Below are 21,350 nucleotides of genomic sequence, written 5' to 3'. Positions count from 1 at the left end.
AGAAAAATGAACTCACTCAAGGTTGCTCCATATCAGTAAATATTGAGCAAAAGATTCAAAAGCAACTCAGAATTGTTAAATGAATGTTTGTGAATGGTACAATCTGCCTTATATGGCGCATATATAAAAAGCATCCCTTCTGAAGGATCACGTCACTGCGCATAATTCCATGAATTTCTCTGCCTGAAAAAAAATTGAAGAGACTCAGAATACATCTAAGACATCAAGCCCACCAATGTTCTCATTCATAAGTAAGCGCAAGTTGCACTGCAGTCTTCAAGGATCCACATGTGTAGTGCACTGACCCTAATAGGGTATTAGTGAGAAATTCAGACAGAAACTCTACTTGCTCAAACTCTCACCTGTGAAATACCTTCTTATAAAATTGCCTTGAGAAAAAATCTGCTAAAAACTCTTAAATTGCATAAGAACGCCACCTAGTGACCTTCACAGCTTGTAGCATCTAAGAACTAGCTCAGCTCAGAGCCTGCACTTCAAAACTCCAAGTGTTGAATGGAAATGAGTGGAAAAATACACCAGGTTTTTAAAGAATATTTTGTTTTGTCAACAGGGAGTTTTACCTTTCGGTGGAATCTTGAATGTTCCTTATAGGATGTGTAATTAGATGTTGCTCTCCCTTGCTGTGGCAATTCGGTGATTTTTTAGGGGAATAGAGTGTTTCTGAACACAGAGTTTTTGGATTCATGTCTAGACTGTCATCCTTGGCCAAATTACCCACAAACAACAGTCTTTCCATGTCATCCTTAAAATTGGAAAAAAATATATATATTAATACAAAATACATCAACTGTAAAATAAAGCATTGCAAGTTATGATCCAGACATCAATTTGAGACAAAACTTTGCTTAAAAACTTTCAAGCAGTTTATGGCATACATCACTGCTCCTTGTTCCTTTAAAGGAGATATTTAATAAAACATATACTAGAATCAATAGTCTTTCATAAGCAACCACCAAGGGAATCAGAAGAAACCCAGCAAAAGGAGCATGTGCTACAGGTAAGCATTTACAATGTACATGACCGAATTTTCAAAGTTTAAAGCACAAGCAGGACAAGTCTTTAAATTTGGTAACAGAAGCCCATGTATTATGTGGCATTAATACATTATTTAAAAAAAAAACTCTTGTAAGGGCACAAGTATTAAACAAGAATGTAATTCTTACTGGTCCAGAATTAATTTATAGGTTTAAAGCAGCTTATTACGATGTCTCAAAAAACAGCTGGTGCAAAGACAAGCATCAGAAAGTATAGTCAGAAATATCTGGACAGAATTCTCACTTTTAAGGAAAGAGTTTCCTCAGAGTCTTCTGCTACAGGATGATTTTTTCCTTTATTTGCTTCTTCCTCAATTGGAGCAGCAAGATTTTGTGCCACTGGAGATTCTTTCTCACTGTATGTTCTTCCTAGGTTTGGTCTGGCCCTCTGAAATTGGTTCCTTATGAGCTGTGCTGGTTTCAGAGCACCCAGCTTGCCTTCTTGGGAAGTGGATTGTTCAGCACTACTGTATCTAAACAATTTTTTTAAAAAACAAATGACATCGCTTGACTTTGCTTGGGGAGGGAAAATAGCATTTTTGCATTCATTAAGTTTTGAATCAACACAAAAGTATTAGAAATTCTAATACATTCTATCCTACTTAAAATCAAGAAAATATTTTGTCAAGCAAATTTCTCGTTTTTGGTTGTGGTTAACATGTAAGCAGGAATAACAAGACTTATCAAGACATTTTCAATACCAAGAAATTTGTGTTGCTAACCATACCAACAAAGATTCTACATGCTAACACATGCTTAAAACCATAATTTATCAAGAATGACAGTAAAATAGGACAGCACATTGGGATCAATAAAAGACAAAACTATAATACTTTGCAAAATTTATGTTACGTGTACGACCACTGTACATGGAATACAAACCCAGTAAAAGAAAAGCTTCATCAAAAGAGCCACAAGATCAAGTACTTGCCAGAAAACCAATGACAAGTAGTTCGCCTTAATTAAAAAGACTACCCTGAAAACATGGGACAAAACTGCCTGTAGGCATTGAAAACTAAGCATCATAGAAAGTCAGCTCAAAATGAACAAAAGAATTGACTCTTGCAAAAGTGTCTTATTATGCAACAAATAAAAACTTTTCACATGTGATTTTTGCTGAAGTCTAACCTCACCTGCTTTGTTCATGCAATATGTTTTCAGAAATACATGGCACCTGAAGCGCCTCTTGCTGTGCCTGTTCCTCATTGCTCAATACATTTGCTTGATGCAATACAGCTTCATTTTCACCCTTTGATTTGCAATAAAAATAAAAGCATTATGCATTGTAGCACCAAAAAAAGAGAACCAAACAAGGTTTTAAAACAGAAGTGCATTTATAAAAATACACACTACTTCTCTGCATTAATTTCCCAGTTTGAACCAAAAAAAGAAATCATGTTGTGTTTATAGAGAGTAATCTTCCTGAGCACATAATGCAATTTCTAGGCAAGTGGGAACATAACTCTTTTCAGTCCTGGGCTACCTACAGTTAGGCTCTTAAACACTGTCGTCGGCACTCAAGCAAGTGCGTAGCACTCTTCTATTTAGCATTCAATCAACTCTATTATACAAAGCATGAGGGAAAAAAATACTTTTTCAAATGGAAACACCTTTGAAATTTAGATGCTGTCATGTACAATACAGACACATCCAACACACCACAACATAACCTCAGTTTCTGAAGGGTTTATTAGTTTTAATTCTGTATTTGCCACACCGGTTCCACAAAGAAACCGCTCAAACACATCCGACAGCACTCCAGGTCTGAGACAGCTTCAATAGTATAGAAAAGCATCAGACCAGCTGTGAATCTGCGCATTTGTGCATGACAAAGCAGATATACATGCATGGTTCACAGGCCACAAAGGTCTAGAATAGCCAAAGCCAAACCACAAGCAACTCTCTCAGCTGCGAGTGAGATACTACTGCAGCACTGAAACAGGGGCAGTGTGCTCATGCTCTGCTCTGGGAATACGGCACACAAGCATTCCAAGCTAGCTGTGCATGGGTTCAAGAATAAAAAGAGCTACAACCACTCCAAAAAAAATGAGTCACTCTTACAAAGCTTAGCTACATCTGAGATTTAAGTGGAGTCTATAAAGAGACAATCATGCATGCATCCATGACATGATTTATGTGCAACCCACAAAACAAATACAGAGAGTTGATACTATATTGGCTTTCAAGGATTTCAGTACCTTTAACAGTGCCTAGTAAAGTGTCTGTGGGACACACAGTGTATGTAAATATGACTATTTACCTGTGTAAAGTACAGAAGTGTCAGGCACTATAATGGTGAAGCCGAAGTTTACAAAATTAATAAAACCTTAACTCACTCTTACAGAAAAATAGCTATCCTCTGCCTTCTCTTGATACTTTCTGGATTCCTCAACACAAATTTTAACAATCTAAACAGAAAAGATAGAATGAGCAAAAAGCCTACTTTTCTATAAAATAAATTTTTATTCTATTTACCTAGATGTGCATAATCCTTTTTTCTATCATGTAATCCAAACAAAGTAAGATCTCATTTTCCAGAAGACATTAATACTACAAGTTGTAGACTTCACTGATCTCGTACCTGCAAAACCTCAGCATACAATGGTTTGGGGAATTTCTTTCATATCATATGGTCTCTCTGCCTCAGAGAATGCAACTTAAATGTTTTAATACAACTTCATATGATAAAACATGCAACTTCAAGCCACATTTTTGAAAGCAATTATTCTTCCCGGACTTACCATGGCAGACACAGTACTGGCAGACTCATCTTTTTGCAGTTCCAACTCATCTGCTTCAGACTTGTTCTCCCCTTCATTATCTTCTGATATCTGTAATTCCTTCTTTCCACCAACTCTTCCCAATTTTGGCTTGTACCTCTGGAATTGGGCCCTCACAAACTGGACAGGTTGAAGAAGTGTTTGTTTACTTTCTTCCTGAGCTGTACTTTTTCTATCAATAAGTCATATAGAAATAAAAAACATCTGAAACTTAATACAAAAGCATGTCATTAAAAAACACAGGTTTATTAAATTAACATATAGCACACAGCTTAGTTTTTAAAAGACATCACATAAAAGTAAAGTTCTGTTGAGTGTAAGTTATGCACAACAAACCTTTGTTTCAGCAAAAATTTCAAACCATTCATCTCCTAATTTCTTCCACAACAGAATTAAAGAGTTAATGCCTTGTAATTCCTCTATACTCACAAGCAATAAGGTAGAAGAGTGCACCTACAAGAGAAGGGATGAATGCCTCCAGCCCTACAAAAAGATTTTACCAAGAAGGTGAGACTGTTGACAAGTCACCTGAAGTGTCTCTATACCAATGCACACAGCATGGGAGACAAACAGGAGCCTGATAGATACTGTCCAGCTAGAAAGCTACAGTCTGATCACCATCACTGAAATCCTGTTGGTTTCATACCTTGTGGTATGAATACCATGACTGGGAAGAATACTGGGATACTGCCCAGGAAGAAGGAAATGCAGACAGTGAAAGTAGGGACAAACACACTGGAAAGAATACTAGGATACTGCCCAGGAATGTAGGAATCAGATCAGGTAAGCTAAGGCTCAGCTAGAGCTAAACTTGGCAAGGGATGTGAAGACCAGTAAGAAGGCGTTTTTATAGGTACATCAGTCAGAAAAGGAACACAATAGAAATCGTACCCCTTCTGATGAATCTGGGGATCTGGCAACAACTGACATGGAAAAGGCTGAGGTGCTCCACTTTTTTATCTCAGTTTTCAGTGACAACTGCTCTTCCCACGTCTCCCAAGTCCCTGAATCTCAAGGCAGGGTCTGGGGGAATGAAGTCCCACCCATCACAGAAGATCTGGTTCAAGACCACCTGAGGAAGCTGGATGTCCATGGGACATAAGATGAGATGCATCCCAGGGCCCTGAGGGAAATGCCAGATGAACTGGCTAAGCCACTCTTCATCACATTTTAAAAGCCATGGCACTAAGTCCCCAGTGACTGGAAAAAGGGAAACATCACATCCATTTAAAAAATAAAAAATAAATAAAATTTAAAAAGATATGAAAGAAGACACTGGGAACTACCAGCCTCACCTTTATGCCTGGTAAGATCACAGAGCAGATCCTCCTGGAAGCTATGTTAAGACATATGGAACACAGGGAAGTGATGAGATAGGCAACATGGCCTCACAAAAGGCAAATTATTCCTCACTTACCTAGTGGCCTTCTACAATGCAGTGACTGCACTGGACAATAAAGGAAGAGCAACTGATGTCATCTACCTTGATATCTGTAATGCCTTTGATACAGTCCCCAACACCCTTGCCTCTAAACACAAGAGATAAGGATTTGATGCATGGACTGTTAGATGGATTGGCTGGATGCATGTATCCAAAGAGTTGCCACCAACAGCTTAATGTCCAAATGGAAACCAGTAACAATATTGTCCCTTACAGGATCATACTGGGAGCAATAACATTTAATATCTTCGTTAATGACACAGACAGTGGGATTGAGCGTACGCTCAGCAAGTCTGCAGACAACACCAGGTGAGTGGTGCAGTCGATCCTCTGGAAGGATAGGGATGACCTCCAGAGGGACCTGGACATGCTAAAGTGGGCCCATACAAACCTCATGGAGTTCAACAAAGCCAAGTCCAAGGTTCTGCACCTGGGTCAGGGCAATCCCCAATATCTGTACAGACTTAAGGCTAAATTGATTGAAAACAGCCCCATGGAGAAGAACTTGGGGATGAGAAATTGGATATGAGCCAGCAATGTGCACTTGCAGCCCAGAAAGCCAACCATATCCCGGGCTGCATCAAGAGGCATGGCCAGCAAGTTGAGGAAGATGATTCTCCCCCTCTACACAGCTCTAGTGAGACCCCACCTGGAGCACTGCACCCCGCTCTGGGACCTAAAGCAAAAGGCATGGACCTGTTGGAGTGAGTTCTTCCTTTATGGAAGGCCACAAAGATGGATCAGAGGGCTGGAGCACCTCTCCTATGAGAAAGACAGTTCTAGGGTTGTTCAGCCTGTAGAAGAGAAGATTCTTGGGAGATCTTTCAACGTTTAAAGGGGGCTCATAACAAAGAGAGAAAGACTTTACCAAGGTCTATAGTGATAGGACATGCAGCAACAGTTTTAAACTAAAAGAGAGGAGCTTTAGATTAGATATTAGAAAGAAATTCTTTACTATGATGGTGGTTAGATACAGGAACAGGTTGTCCAGAGAAGTTGTGGATGCTCCATCCACAAAAGTGTTCAAATGCCATGCTGGATGAGGCTTTGAGCAACCTGATTTAGTGGAAGATGACTCTGCCAATGGCAGGGCAGTTAGAACTAGACAATCCTGAAAGGTCCAGTCCAACCCAAACCATTCTATGATCCTAAAATTAATGCTCACTCATTTAATGCTTCGAATACCAATAACTGGAGTTTTAATACAACTAGTGTTGAAACTATGAGAGCTGACACTTCATTCGGTATTTTTATTAGACTTTATTTGCCAATTAGAAATCCATCAGCACAATGATTTCCTTTTAAAATGCCTTTGTTGTAAATGAAGAATGAAACTGACTAGCTACGTCCTTACCCAACAGTAGTAGTTGAGGTCTCATCTTCTTTTTCTACAGATACGTAAGACTTCAATTCACCATCCTCTGATCTTGGAAGTGTCTGTGGGGACTTACAACTTGGCCTCTCAGAAGCATCCTGAGGGCCAAATGACTTTTCCTTTCCTAAGGATTCCAATGATTTCAGGACTTCATGTTTTCCAGCTTTCTGGAAAAAAAAAAAGAAAGAAAACACAAATGAGAAAGTCAAGATATAAAACCAAAAATAAGATATGTTATGTCGTCCATAAAGTTCTGTACTAATCACTCCCCGAAGTGTTTCCTGTCAAATTAGTCCACCTTCATTTAATTGTTTGCTGATAACCTCCCAGGCCTTCCAAGAGCACACACTTGTCTCTTAAACAAAACACCTTGAAATCTAGATTTCTTCTTTCCCGTCTTTTATTAGCACTTTTATTTCTTCCCTAACATCTCTGCAAATCCAAGTTAAAAAGATATCTATACACATAACAGGAAATACAGAATGGATTGTACGTGTTCCTCACATACAGTCAAGTACAGGAGTTTTCATATACAAAATCCTAACTTTTGAAAAAAGATCATTTCTGAAAAGATTAATCTGTTTTGTTTTGGTTTTAAATCATCAGATGTTTCTTTCAGTTCCATAAACTCAAAAGCTGAAATCCAACTAAAAGGGGGAAAAAGAAAAGCCTTACATCTGTGTCAGGCAGGCTACTACATTCACCATCACACTGCATCAAACTTTCTTCTTTGTTATTATGCTTCTGTGATACATCTTTATTTACATCCAGTACTTCCTTTCTACTAGTTATTGTTCTTAAATTTGGCTTTGGTCTCTGGAATCGACTCCTCAGTAGCCGCGCTGACGAAACAACATTTTTTTCCTCTTGCTTCTGAGGACCGGACTCCCTGTGAAAGCAAAAAGAACAACAGTCAAAGGCACGTGACAGCACCAGTTCTCCAAAACATACATTACATACTTGTATGTAATTTTGTCCACTGCAGTAGCCAAATAAAACACAGTAACTTTCTTAGAGCAACAGCAAACTTACTGACATTGTGAAGAAAGAACATATCAACCACACAAAAGAAACATGTTGCTTCTTTTTTTACTTATCTTTGCTGACCTATTTATAAGATACAGGATTTTGATGTTCCATTTCAGAACAACCACAACTTCCAGTCACACTCTGAGAGGAATGTAAGTATTTTAAAAATTCCTTTCTTTGTCTCATCATGTCCAGAACTACACAATAGATTTATTTATTATTTATTTATTATTTCTAAGGACAGCTTAATAGGAAACCAAGCCCTACGCTCAGGGATTTACATAAGGATATAGGGATGTACTGGTAGGACCAACATGGAGTAGATAAGCACTGGAATTCAGTAACATTTAGATACTTATTTGAAAACTGGGATCACCATGACCTTTTGGATTTTGTTTTTTTGTTTAAGTCTAGTATAATCCCGATTAAAAGCAAGTTTTATATCTGTAACAAGGTATTTGATTCTGGAGTTGAATGCAGAAGTACAGAATGCCTAGAGATATTGACGGCTTTGAACCATCCCTTCACTTCATTTAAAAAATAACCTTACCCTTTATTGAAATCTGAAACAACTATCATGTCATCTGAAGATCCCTTTTCACTTTCATAGCCTCCAGCTTCTGAGGACTTTTCTTGGGAGCACTGCCTTGCACGTAATGAGTTCACCTCAGAGTCTGCTGAAACATCCCTTTCTAACATCACGATGCACGGCTGTAGGTCTTCATGAACCATCACATCCTATGGGGAATAAAAGTTTCACTCTACTAAGAAAAAAGATTTGGCCAACCTCTCCTTTAGAAGGGCAGGAGGACAAAAGGTTATTTTTTAGTAGCTCTTACAAAAATGCTCAAAAAGATCCCTTACTTCCCAGTGCATTCAACTGAAACCACTAGATACTTTAAAAATTAAAAATGTTGTTTTTCTATATACTTTCCACCTGAAATGGTCTCTTTTCCAAGACCATGCTTTCTATACCACACTTCTCTTTTCAAAGCTGTATCACCCATAACACAATGTGAGATATAATCTCTCTCTCCATGGAAAACAGAATCTAAATGCAAGCATTAGAAAATTCTATGACAATTCAGTTTATCCTGAAAGAATTTGTTATACAAATGCCAGGCTTACAACTTAAGCAGTATGTACCTACATATTTATTACTAAAAGCTTCTATTTGGGCTCCAGCAAAAACCTATGCAGTCTATGCAGCTGTTCAAGAAACTTACATTTTTGAGGCACGAACCACTGTCTTCATCTTTATGGTGTATCACACCCTTTTCTGCTTCTCCATTCTCAGCTTTCTCCTCTTCAGCATGTTTTTCATGTAACTGGTCATCTTTCCATGCAACAGTTCTGCCTACATTTGGTTTTGGTCTCTGCATTCGGCCTCTCTTTAGAGGTGTTGGTTTCAGCACACTCAGTTTGCTGTCTTCTTGTGAACTGGTTATTTCATTAGACCTGGAAATATATATAAGATCAGTAAGCATCTAAGACATTTAAAATTGTAAGAGTTCCAAAGAAATGATATTTTCCTTTTTCAAGCGTTTATTAAGATACACTTTCTTAAAGTGAAGCTATGCATTACTAAGTTCATGAAACAATGAGGTTAGAAGTGTCTGTTGGAGACTGAAAAAGTACTTGAGAAGTAAGAATTTATGCTTGCATTGTTCTTTGTCTTTCCCCACTGAAGACAGAATACCACACTAGACAGTTTCCTGACCCATAATGGCTCTTCTGATATTCTTTTGCATCTGGTTTAGGGGCAAATGAGCCTAGTTTAATGAAGGGTATGACATGTTTAAATCATAAACATTCAGAGAATATATTATGTCAGTAAGATTATGGAGTTATTTATATCAGATCCACCTACAACTACCAGGTGCTTCTATGCATTTAAACCCTGAGAGCCAAGTTACATAGCAAGAATATCAAGAAAGATTCATGATGAAAGCAACCCATGAATTATTTTTCTACCTGATTAAATCCAGTTTACCTGTCCTCCACACTGCTATTTTCCCCTTTACAAAGTAGTAAAAAAAAGCTTTTTTTTTTTTTTTTTTTTTTTACAATCTCTCTCATAAAGCACATTTCTCTTCTTACACTACAGCTGTCATTTCTCCACTGAAGAGAAATAAAGGACATACTTCTTAATTTACCTTCACATTAAATTGTCCACACTAGACTTTTTCCGCCCTTGTGAAAGACACCTAACACTTTAGATGCTAGACCATGTCCAAGGAAGCTGGTGAAGGGTCTGGAGAACAAGTCTTACAAGGAGCGGCTGAGGGAGCTGGGGTTGTCTAGACTGGAGAAGAGGAGGCTCAGGGGGACCTTATCACTCTCTATAGGTACCTTAAAGGAGGCTGTAGCAAGGTGGGGGTTGGTCTATTCTCCCACGTGCCCAGTGATAGGACTAGGGGGAATGGGCTAAAGTTGCGCCAGGGGAGGTTTAGGTCGGATATTAGGAAAAACTTCTTTACTGAAAGGGTTGTTAGGCATTAGAATGGGCTGCCCAGGGAAGTGGTTGAGTCACCATCCCTGGAGGTGTTTAAAAGACATTTAAATGCAGAGCTTAGTGATATGGTGTAGTGGAGGACTTGTTAGTGTTAGGTCAAAGGTTGGACTAGGTGACCTTAGAGGTCTCTTCCAACCTACATGATTCTGGGATTTAAGGACTACAATTTAAGAATAAGCACTGATTAGTGTTATTTAAATACTCAGTTTCTGCCACTGAAATGGTGATACTTCAGTATTAAAGCTATTAAAGAAAGCTTGTTATAGTTTTTAAAGGACTAGCTTTCCTTTTTTTTTTTTTGCATTCATCATGATTGATGTTTCATTTAAAAGCACTGCTTTATAAACAAAAATGGTTAATTCATTTCATGCATAAAGAAAAAGAAATCCCTCAATTTCTATCTCATTGCAGAAATTCCTCAAGAAACTTCTATAACTACTATACTATGTAATATTACCAGACGTGAGAAGTACAGCAAATTGTTGAAAAGTAACATGTTGGTGGTTTTTTTTCATTTTTCACATACTTACTGAGACACTGTCTCCAGGATTTTATCATCTTTTTCTGCAGCTTCTCCACTGGTAGTATCAGACCTATTACTTTGGTCAATATTCTGAATAGAAAAAGAACATTAAAACATTAATTCTTTTCCGTTAGGTAATGCTGCACTTAATAAATAGATCAGGTAACTATCTCTAACAGGATGCAAAATGGGTTTCTCATGACACATACAGACTCTTACACACTGAATTTCACAGTCAGAAAGGTGCAGTAAAATACAGTTCAAACAAACAAAGCTGTGTTTGCTGCAGGACATGAGAGATTACTGGCATATACTATTTGTGTGACAATCTCCCAGCTGAGCTGAGGTCCCTACACAGTAATCATAGTCACTACCGGTTAAGTAAGTGCTAATTCCTGGTTATATTCAGAAAAAAGAAAAAAAAGAGGAAAGGAAAGTGCAGGAAAGTGCAGGAAAAAGAGAATGCTGCTGTTGCATTCAACAGGTTTTTAGCTAACATATTATCTCCAGTTATCTTACTCCATGAAGTACCTTTTTAGTTCCCTCCTTAGACTCTGGATGAGACATTTTATCATTTCCTGAACTGTTCCCAGGCTCCTTCCTTCCAGATGCTCTTGTAACATTAGGCTTAAATCTCTGTCGACATCCTCTAACTCTTGTCATTCCAATTCCAGTTTTCTCAGGCTCTCTGCACAAAGGATTCAAAACAATGAAATTTATTCTCATATTCATATATTCAAGCCTTATATTCAATGACTTGTGCAACTTTCTTTACTGGGAGTCAATATTACACTGAGTTGTCTTTAGAAGGATTTGCATACAATTATGCAAGTTCCTTCACGTTAGTACCAAACTTTATTCAGTCTTAAGGGTGTGGAAACTTCATTTATCTAGTTATTGAAAAGATATGAAGTTATCACACAAGTGAGGAACCCAAACAGACTGCATGCCATTGCTGCTCCTGCAAGTGTCAGAAATGGAGCCATCAGCTGGTAGATGAGGTGGGAGGACGGCCAAGCCATCGTTATCACCTTTTTTCCACCCAAATTCCAAACAATGTTTGTACTTTATGAAGTAATACTTTCTGCAATTTCCCAGAAAAGAAGCACATATCTTCTACTGTAATACCATTACTGGAATCATCCAAGAAAATGCCAAAGTTGTTTTTAAGATTCATATTAAGTTTTTGACTTTACTGTTGTCTTTTTATAACAGCATTATGCAGAATGAAGTAACAATTATAGACATAGTTAATGCTATGAAACTGGAAAAGGGATCTCAATACTTACTCAGATTTCATATCCAAATCCATATTCACCGATTCTGTGACTTCATCTCTGTTTTTTCTACTGTCTTGCTCAGAGCACTGCAATTAAGGCAAGAGATGTGGTTAAACACCAGTAGGCAGCTAAGCACCACATGACCACTCACTTTCCCCCAAGAGGGATGGAGGGGAATAAAATCGCAAGGGTAGAAGTTAAGAAACTCACAGGTTGACATACAGACATCTTCATGCATCAAAAAAGTAAACAAAAGAAAATCAAAACCAATGAAAAACAAGGGATGCAAAACTCAACTGTCCAGCACCAGGCGACTAATGCACAGCCAGTCCCTCCACAACAGCAGCCCTGGCAAATACCTCCCAGCACTTTAATGCTGAGCACAATGTCCTGTGGTATGGGATATCCATTTGGTCAGCTGGGGTCATCTGTCCTGGTTGTGCCCCTCCCAGCTTCTTGTGCACCTCTAGCCTACTTGATAGCAGGCAGTTCAATAAACAGAAAAGCCCTTTACTCTGTATAAGTAGTGCTCAGCAATAACTAAAACATCCATCAGCACTATTTGCATTATAAATCCAAAAATAGAACACTACACAAGCTATTATGAAGAAAATTCATGCCAACCAAAAAAAAAAAAGCAAAGCAAGAAATATTATTCTTGGTCAAATGCACAGATAGATACCTCAGAGGTAGTTCTCAGAATTTTACGTATTACACTGTAGTTTGTCTACAGGATCAGCACTGATCAAAATGGATACAGCAACAAGTGCATAGCATATTAAGGAACGTTTCTCTTTCTGACCTTTTTGGCTGTATTCACAAGTTTTGGAGAGGAAGTCTCAGCCTCCATTTTCTCTTGGTTTGCTGATTCTTTCTTTCCTGAGGATCTCATGAAATTGGGTTTAGGTCTTTGCAAGTGCCCTCTCTCTGCTGGCTTTTCAGTTTTACTTAAGACATAAAAAGGGGTAGTTTATATTACTATTAGTAAAACACTACGTGGTCCAAGATACACTTCAAGAGCAGCACAAACTGCATCGGTAATACACTAAGACAAGAAACTGAAGAAAACTATTACAGCAGAAAAATATAATATGCATTACTACTTTAAGCACAGAATCTCAAATAAACCTTAACACCTTTGATGGCCTTCAGTGCAATCTACTTAAAAATACTTGAAGGAAGCATTTCTTGATTCTCAATAAATAGGAATACTTCTTCTCTTAGGGATTCACAGTTGACACCAGTGTGAACAGGCTTACTGAATTCAACAGAGACAACAAATCTGCTCCAAAGTAAAGCAGATCTATTTGATATACAAAATTTGCTAATCCCTTTTTCTGTCCTTCCATCCCCTTTCAAACCTACCCTGCTCAAGACCTATGAACTGCTGTTGACAAACTCTGTCCTACTGGTGAGTACCATACTTTATTGAAGAATTGGGTACATATATCAATCTCTGTATCCTATTAACTATTGCAATACAGAATCTTAGGATTCAGATGCTACTTGCCAGAGCCCTATAGATGATTGATAATCTTCAGATTGGAAACTACTACTTTTTCTTATACTCTTCCCAGGACAGGGTAAATGAAACTTTGATCGCCTTTACAAGTGAGTTGCCCATCAGTAAAGGAATAGCAGAAGCATGAAACTTTCACATTTAAAAGAGCTTCTAACTTAGCATAAACTAGTAGACCATCTCAAAATCAACTTTAAAGAATTATACCATTGATTATTACATCTCTGATCACATAGAATGGAAACTTTGAGCACAGAGTTGTTTAAACATCACTGCTCAGTTACTTAGATAAGTATAGGAAATAGTCACAAAGATTAACTTCATAAAGGAGTGCAGTTGAGACAGAGCTGGGGTACCTTCTGGAAAGGTATGTCTCAACTTACACTCTTGAATTCCAAAGAGCAAAAATTTCCAGTCAGGAATGTTTCAATACACCACATGCGCTGTGTGCAGCTAATAAGCTCTGATGGCCATATGCCACTTTCAGAGAATACAGTGAAGTCCTTTTCTAAGATCAACTTTCCCAACAAAGGTTCACCCATAAAATCACAAAACTTCTTCAGAGAAGTTTCTTGCTGTTACTCACTATAGAGGGACTAGCTTTTTTTCTAAGCTCAGTTAATCCTCTCGTGTCCAAACATTAAGTTTTAGTCAAAGCATCACTTGCTCCTCAGCAATCAGAATTTCTATCAAAAAAACATCCTTGAATATGAAAAAAATATCATCACAATCTACTATGTTGTTGAACCTACTCCGGTGAAACAATTATACCCAAATGAAGTCAATACAGGTTTAGCACAAGTACCCCCACAAGTTAATCTAATTCTACTTACATTATTTCAGGCAGAGAATCACTTTCTGATACACTCTGCTCTTCCTCTGGTCTATGTAAGTCATGTGTGTCTTTGTTCTAAGTAAGAAGAAAAATAAATGGTGTGGAAATTGATAAACATGAAGAACTCCTTGCTGTAAGTTAACAAGAATAAACACTAACAAAGTTGCTTCATCTTTTAACTGAATGAAGCTGATAACAGACTCTTTAGGCAATATCGGTTAGTATTAGTTTCCAGGTCTAGTATTAAAACAGTTTCCCAAAGAATACGGACCATAACCCTGGGGGGGGAATATGTGATAAGAGCAAACTAATCCCAATTACAGTGAAGTTTTTATAGAACCTATCTACTGAAATAAGATAAAAATCTACTGCGTATAAGCACTATTTCTCTACTTTATTCATTTCTTTAATCATATTGATAGGATTACATTTCACACATTACTGGTTGGCTGAGTATTTCTAATTTAAGATCTCTGTTCACATTACTTGTAAAGAAAATCAACCACAGCAGGCCAAGACAATTAGAACTGACATTCAGGATCTTTCAAAATCATTTACTTACCTTTTCTCATGCCAAACAGCATAATTAATTGGACAGAGAGCTGAGCTTAGCTACTTTGGCTACTATGTACCATATGATAGACAGATGTATACAAAGAATTGCCCTGTTCAGTACACTGATTTTTATAAATATCATTCCAACTAGTATCAGGAGATTGCATTGTTCAAACATTCCCAACGATGTGTATTTACTATTTGTGCAGATTATAAGCAATTAGTTTTCCACTATGATGAAGACATTGTTTTAGGAAACAAAATCTAAAAGACCAAAGCAGAAATGATTTGCCCTTAGGAAAACACTAATACCTCAAATTTCCTAATCTCTCACTGTAAAGTTTAGTCATAAGATTGTTCTTTGTCCTAGAAAGACAAAGAAAAAGTAATTAATTTGCTCAAATACAAGTCTTCAAACAGTATATTAAATTTCAAAACCAACGTAACAGTACAAGGATAGAATGATTATCAGAGGAACAGAATGGTCTCTACGTAAGGAGAAGTGTAAGGTTCTAAGACTCTCCAGCTTGAAAAAAAATAATGCTGAACAGAGGAAAAAAATGGTTTTATAAAAGAGGAATAGCTTGAAGATGATGAACAGGAACATAACAATGGATGTAGAGTGCAATGCATTAAGCTACATGCGTGAAGTTTAAAATAATCCAAAGAGTATGCTTTTTTACTAAGTGAATAATTAAAGTAAGGAAGTCTCAGCTGTACTATGCAGTTGACAACAAATGTAAAGGGAAATGCAAAAAAAGCCGCTAAATAAATCATGAGTAGATGGCCCACTAAAGGCTCTGAAAAAAAGTCTGATGCAATCTCAGGAAGTTTCTAAACGGATGGAACTGATTAGAACATACCTGAAGAAAGACCACTTAATTTTGGTCCAGTTTCTTATCTTTTCTGGAACACCTCAAACCAGCCAGTACCAGCAGGTGAAAGTAGACAGGTTTCCATTCTGAGGCAGCACGAACAATGCAATGATCATCCTGCTCAGCTGCCAATGTTCCGCTAGTAAGCATAGACCAATGGAAACTTGCTCTAAAGCAATACATCATTACTTTTGATGTTGTACTACTTTAATTTTGAATAAACAAAACGTTCAGCTTTTTTAATTGTCTGCAAGGTAAGGCAGGCATGAGCAGTATACTCTCTGAACGAGTTTAGTATAACAGCCCATTAAAGCTTACAACACTGAAAATATTTAGGTTTTGGTGCTGTTCTCAAGCTTGTTGCTTTCTTCACTCCTGATGGTAAAAGCATGACAAAAAAAAAAACACAACCAAAAAGCAACTTTGAATTACATAAACACTTTTAACGAGAAAGACAAAGATTTTAAGAAGTTAGAATTTCACAAAAATAAAAATACCATTGTTTCTCTAGTTTCTTCAGGTTGTCTTTCTTCATTTCTAATCCTTGAAACTGGCAACTTTGAAAGCTGGATTTCCTGTGATATATAATCTGGGATATTTAGAGTTCCCAGCTGAGCAGATTCTGTTTCAAGTATAACATCATTGCTATCTTGAAAACTGAAATCAATAAAAGCACAATAAAAACCATAATATTAGTGTACTCTGATAAAAAACTATTTTTGTTTACAGACAGATCAAATTCCACATAAAAATTTATATTTACAGCAGTATGCAATTTTGATATTTAATAATTACATTTTTCAGAGAATCTGAAAAATTGTAGTGATATTCCCACGATGTGAGCTTTAAAACAACTTTTGTACTTTTTCAACGCAAGATGTTAAAATCTCACCTGAGTATTCTAGACTAGATAGTTTTACAGACAGACTTTACTGATATAAACACTGTATGCAGACGATTTTTTCCCTGATCTTCTGTAACTATGCTGAGCTCAAGGACAAATACTGTTCTTTCATATACTTCCAATGGGGAACTAAAGCACATAAAAGTTTCTAGGAAACTGTATAAAATAACAAAACAATTACAGTGTGACTATACAGAGCAGTTACAGAGCATATAAAATGATCACGTAGTACTAACAGCTTCATAACGACTTTTTTGATTTACTGCTTTCATATCAAAGTTTAACAAAACAAGTTGTGGTTGTTTTTCTTCCTAGTAAAAGAATACCCAAGATTCAAAACAAAAGCCCACCTCTCTGCCGAAGTTCAGCACTAAAATCCAAGCAGCCTTCCTTTCCCACAACAAAAAATATATATTAAAAATAGAAAAAAAATCCAGGTGTACAGTAGCAATACCTAACAACATTACCAAGCAGCGCTTTGAGAGAAATATTAGAGGTTAGGATAATCCAACAGGCTTTGTGAACATCCATTCCTCCCCACCCCATGATGAAAGGAGTTTTAGATAGAACTTTGGTATTAATGTAAATTTATTTTCCAAGGACAGTGCATCAGGGTAGAGAATACATTGACCATGTAAATTAAAAGCTGCTTACCCAGTACAGTCCTTAGAATCTAAAAAACTGCCCATTCTCTGCTACTTAATGTGACAGTAAGAACAAATATTAAAAGTATTACAAAAAAATAAAACTACATTACAACTAAAAACTTCAGATCACTTTTTATTTTTCCTAAGCTTTCCGCTACAAACATTACCTGCATAAACTGAGATCACTTTCTCTCTCTGTTATGTCATCCACTGGTAAACAGGACTGCGATCTCTCCTCCTCTTTAACAGGAGGACCATCTTGTTTTTCTTCAATAACAGTGTCCAATTCTTCTCTGCAGGTAATACGATCATCAGTGTTTGTATCGCACACCATTTTTTTTCCTGCTAATAAATAAGAATTAAATAAATGTGGACATTCTGGGCAGCAGCTTAAGAATTTCAGTTCTTGCATTCTAGCTACTGTGAAGCAAGTGTTAATTTAAGACAAAAAAAATCCCAGCAGAGCATGACTACCAGTTATTATGATTTAAGAAAAATGTTGTCACCTAAAATATATTTAGTCTAGATTTGGTGTCTAGATTTAAAGTGTTTTTGCCTCTTACTTTTCTTAGAGGATTTCCTTTCCTCTTCAATTTTTGAAGGGACAGCCAGCTGTTCTGGTAGATTGTCCACTTCCTCTTCAAGATCATCTTTTCTCTTCCTTTTTTTTCTCTTTTTCACTAATGCTGGCTCTAATCCAACCTGTTCTTCAGCCTCTTCAGAAATGCCCAAGGATTCTTCATTTTCCTTCTCAGCTGTCACAGCATCTGCTTCTGTTTCTGCATCAGAAATTCTGGCCTCCTGAAGATCATCTTGATCATCAAGAGTTTCTGTGCTGGCAGCTTTTGCTACTGAGACAATGTGGTTCCCAGTTAATACATTGGTAGAATATTAGGAATCATACATTTTAAGTTATTCTCACTAGTAACATCTTGTGAATTCATTCTTCAGTGTCAATATCTTACCAGAAAACAGAAACGCTTCAGCATAGATTTACTTCAACACTAAACACAAAACACGTTCTGTACAGGGGACAACACTTCCACTAGCATAAAGGCAATAAAGGATGCACTTAACAAATATTCTTGTTCCTATTTTTTTTTTTTTTACCAGGTTACATATTCATTTTTGAGTCCAGTAAATACACATATTGTTATTCCTAAGCAGAATTTTTGTATCTCTGCAGAAAGGGGTAATAATGGTTACAGAAATTATGTCAGGAAAACGTAGTTTTGATCAACAGATGTACTGTAATTAATAATTCCTGTTTTACATAAGAAATTTTAATTATTATCTAGTTAATAATTCATAAGCTCTCTTCTGGCTTTAAGGCATTTTCAAAATTCTTCCTTCTTTTTCTAGAACATTTTGTCATCATCTTCAATTCATGCAAAACATCAGACAACCACCAAACACCTTTTCCCGTCATTTTTATTATTAGTATACTAACTTGTTCCCTTGTTAAGTAAGAAAGTTAAAATGCAGTAGAAGTAGAAAAGCATTCTCATATTGCTTTCCACAAAATACCTTTAAGCTACCATTAAAGTTTATCAACATAACTTCTACAAACAACTTTAAGACCTTTTCAGTGGAACATTTTACTTAATCAAATCTGAAATCCAGGCTATGGAAAAACAGCTGCATCAATTTTAAGAATTTAACTGAAATGTTGCTTCCTAGGTGGCATACTCCTTAAAAGGGTTGTTCTTTTGTTTGTTCCACAATACTATTTACACAGAAATGTGTTCTTATGGAAAAAATATTCAAAAAAACCCTCAGAATCAGCACTGAACTTGTAAACTGGTGTCAGTACAACCATTTTTCCATTTAAGCACATTCGTGAAAGAATCCTTCACAGTTACAGAAATAATAAGATACTATATTGTGGTCAATAGTAATAAAATTGAATCTTTGTCATTAATTTCGAACAGACCAGGAAATAAAACAATTTCTACAAGACTCCCTGGAGGGAGGAAAAAAGAATCATTCAGACTTGGGAGTTAAACTAAGTATAGGGAAAACGGAATCTTTAAAATTGGTTTAAAATGTAAGAAAAATGTAATTAAAAAGTAACAGAACATGCCAAAAAATGGTTTTGTCCCAAGGATTCTAAAAGTAAATTTATTAGCAGAGACTCTTATAAACTTAAAGTAGAATATTCCTTTTAGAATTAGAGTACTTCAAGACCAGTGAATCATTAATCTCAGTGTTGTCTTACATTCCTGCCTCAAGAAAAAGCACCTCAGGAAATTGGCTGCTACCTATTACTAGGATAGGCAGTACATGAGGAACTAATCTCAAATTGCACCAGGAGATGTTTCAATTGGAAATTCTGAAGAATTTCTCCACTGAGAAGGCGGTAAAGCATTGTAATAGGCTGCCTAAGGAAGTGGTAGAGCCCCTGTCCCTGGAGGTATTTAAGAGTTGTGAACGTGGCATTTAGGGTCCTGGTTTAGTGATGCAACTTGGAAGGTCAGCCTGAAGGTTGGATCTAGAAGGCCCTTTCCAGCCTAAATGATTCTATGATTACCATCCTGCACATTAATGAACTACATCTGAAAAATAAATACACTATGAAGCCAGGATTTTCTCACTCTGTCTAGAACAGAGAGAAAAAAGTGAATGTCTAAACAGTAAGAAAAAAGTGAGTGTCTAGAACTCTTTTGAAATACCTCTTGGCTTCTTACGAGGCTTTGGCGGCTTCTTTTCCTTTGGCTTCTGGTTTCTAACAGTCTTTTGCTTCTTCTTTTCCTCATCTGCCAAGACTTTCTCAAGTAGCTGGGCAAACAATTCAAAATCAAAGGGCCGCTTTTCTTCTATCAGATTAAAGGAAAGAAATCAAAAAAAATTTAAAGGTGAGAATTTTTCCAAGTTTTTACTTTGTAAAATGCTCAGTAGTACATGTTATGGCCTAAAATACAGACGTTATATATGTTTAAACAAAGAATCTTTTGAAAATAATTTCTGCATCACCTGGCCAGGCACTAGAGGTGAAAAAACTAAGGATTACGGCAACTTGGTTTTAAAAAACAGACAGTAAAAAGGTCACAGTACTCACCATAGTATCACGAAATATATTAACATGCTGATTCAAGATTTATATATCTGATTCAGATAACACACAAAGCATTTAAAAATTCTCAAAGCAGTTCACAATTAGTAACTGTGCTAAAAATTACCATGAATTAGGATAATGAACTGAATGCATACGGAAAAGGGTATATTAATCTCATGTATCAGATGTATAGAAAAACAAAAAAAATAAATAAACATAAGTATCTTTACTGTCAACCATACTTCTCAAAAAAACTTAATATTCCCCAGCTTCTAAACTCACCTATGACCAAGAATCTTGTCATATAATTAATTCAAGCACGGCAAAACGCAAAAATGACAATGAAGAAAGATGACTAGCACATAACTGACTCACTGTAGGGTGGGGTGTGCTTCCTTTACTTACTGAAAGCTTTGTCTATCCTCCATCCATTTGCTTTTTCCTCACGTTTGAACTTGTTCTGAAAAAAAAAGTCCTTTTCAGTAAGCAAGAAATGCAACAAGATACTGTAAAATACAGCAGATCAAAGTAAGACTTCTTTAATGCAATAAAATTTTCTACAATCTAAAGTTGTAAAAACTTGCAAGCACGCTGACAGAACATAAGTTTGCTATTCAGTTTTACATATAAAAGCTAAAGTTTGTTTTCTTTCATCAATACATATCATCAGCCATAGTTTCTGATTCTTTTCGACATCTTTGTCCTTGCTTCCAGTCTAGGCAAACTTTGAAATACAGAAGGTTTTCCCAGTTGGATACCAAGAAAGAGGCAACACAAAAGAGCCTCACCAAATATCCACTATGTTTATCAGCATTTTTCAATTAAAATAAAATCAAGACAAACTGTGCCTAGACATGTTAGATTTACTAGATATGCTGATCAGAATTCAACTCAGAACAATTGTATTTGAGATTCTTATCACCTCCTGGAAACATTTATTAATACCACTGCTACAGAGCCAA

General features: G+C 36.6%; 1 protein-coding gene across 5 annotated transcripts in view; it reads right to left on the bottom strand.

Moving 5' to 3' along the window:
* The window catches only part of BDP1 (B double prime 1, subunit of RNA polymerase III transcription initiation factor IIIB), a 55,832-nt gene that overhangs the window by 24,601 nt on the left and 9,881 nt on the right, over window positions 1–21,350 (bottom strand). For 2 of the 5 annotated variants that reach the window (XM_040539836.1, XM_040539839.1), the window contains exons 8-25: window positions 20,794–20,848; window positions 20,006–20,149; window positions 17,897–18,184; window positions 17,501–17,678; window positions 16,280–16,439; window positions 14,351–14,427; window positions 12,801–12,945; window positions 12,008–12,084; window positions 11,250–11,406; window positions 10,726–10,808; window positions 8,907–9,138; window positions 8,231–8,418; window positions 7,327–7,540; window positions 6,631–6,818; window positions 3,797–4,007; window positions 2,189–2,304; window positions 1,300–1,522; window positions 582–763 (exon numbers count right to left, since the gene is read on the bottom strand). In XM_040539836.1, the coding sequence (XP_040395770.1) occupies window positions 582–763; window positions 1,300–1,522; window positions 2,189–2,304; window positions 3,797–4,007; window positions 6,631–6,818; window positions 7,327–7,540; window positions 8,231–8,418; window positions 8,907–9,138; window positions 10,726–10,808; window positions 11,250–11,406; window positions 12,008–12,084; window positions 12,801–12,945; window positions 14,351–14,427; window positions 16,280–16,439; window positions 17,501–17,678; window positions 17,897–18,184; window positions 20,006–20,149; window positions 20,794–20,848 (2,918 nt within the window). The remainder of the gene's footprint in view (window positions 1–581; window positions 764–1,299; window positions 1,523–2,188; window positions 2,305–3,796; window positions 4,008–6,630; window positions 6,819–7,326; window positions 7,541–8,230; window positions 8,419–8,906; window positions 9,139–10,725; window positions 10,809–11,249; window positions 11,407–12,007; window positions 12,085–12,800; window positions 12,946–14,350; window positions 14,428–16,279; window positions 16,440–17,500; window positions 17,679–17,896; window positions 18,185–20,005; window positions 20,150–20,793; window positions 20,849–21,350) is intronic. The other 3 variants (XM_040539840.1, XM_040539838.1, XM_040539837.1) reach the window with 3 other exon arrangements.

The sequence above is a fragment of the Cygnus olor genome, chromosome Z (genome assembly GCF_009769625.2).
Source record: "Cygnus olor isolate bCygOlo1 chromosome Z, bCygOlo1.pri.v2, whole genome shotgun sequence".
Lineage (NCBI taxonomy): Eukaryota > Metazoa > Chordata > Aves > Anseriformes > Anatidae > Cygnus > Cygnus olor.
Note: the sequence above shows the minus strand (reverse complement) of the source record. Positions and strands in the feature narration are given on the sequence as shown.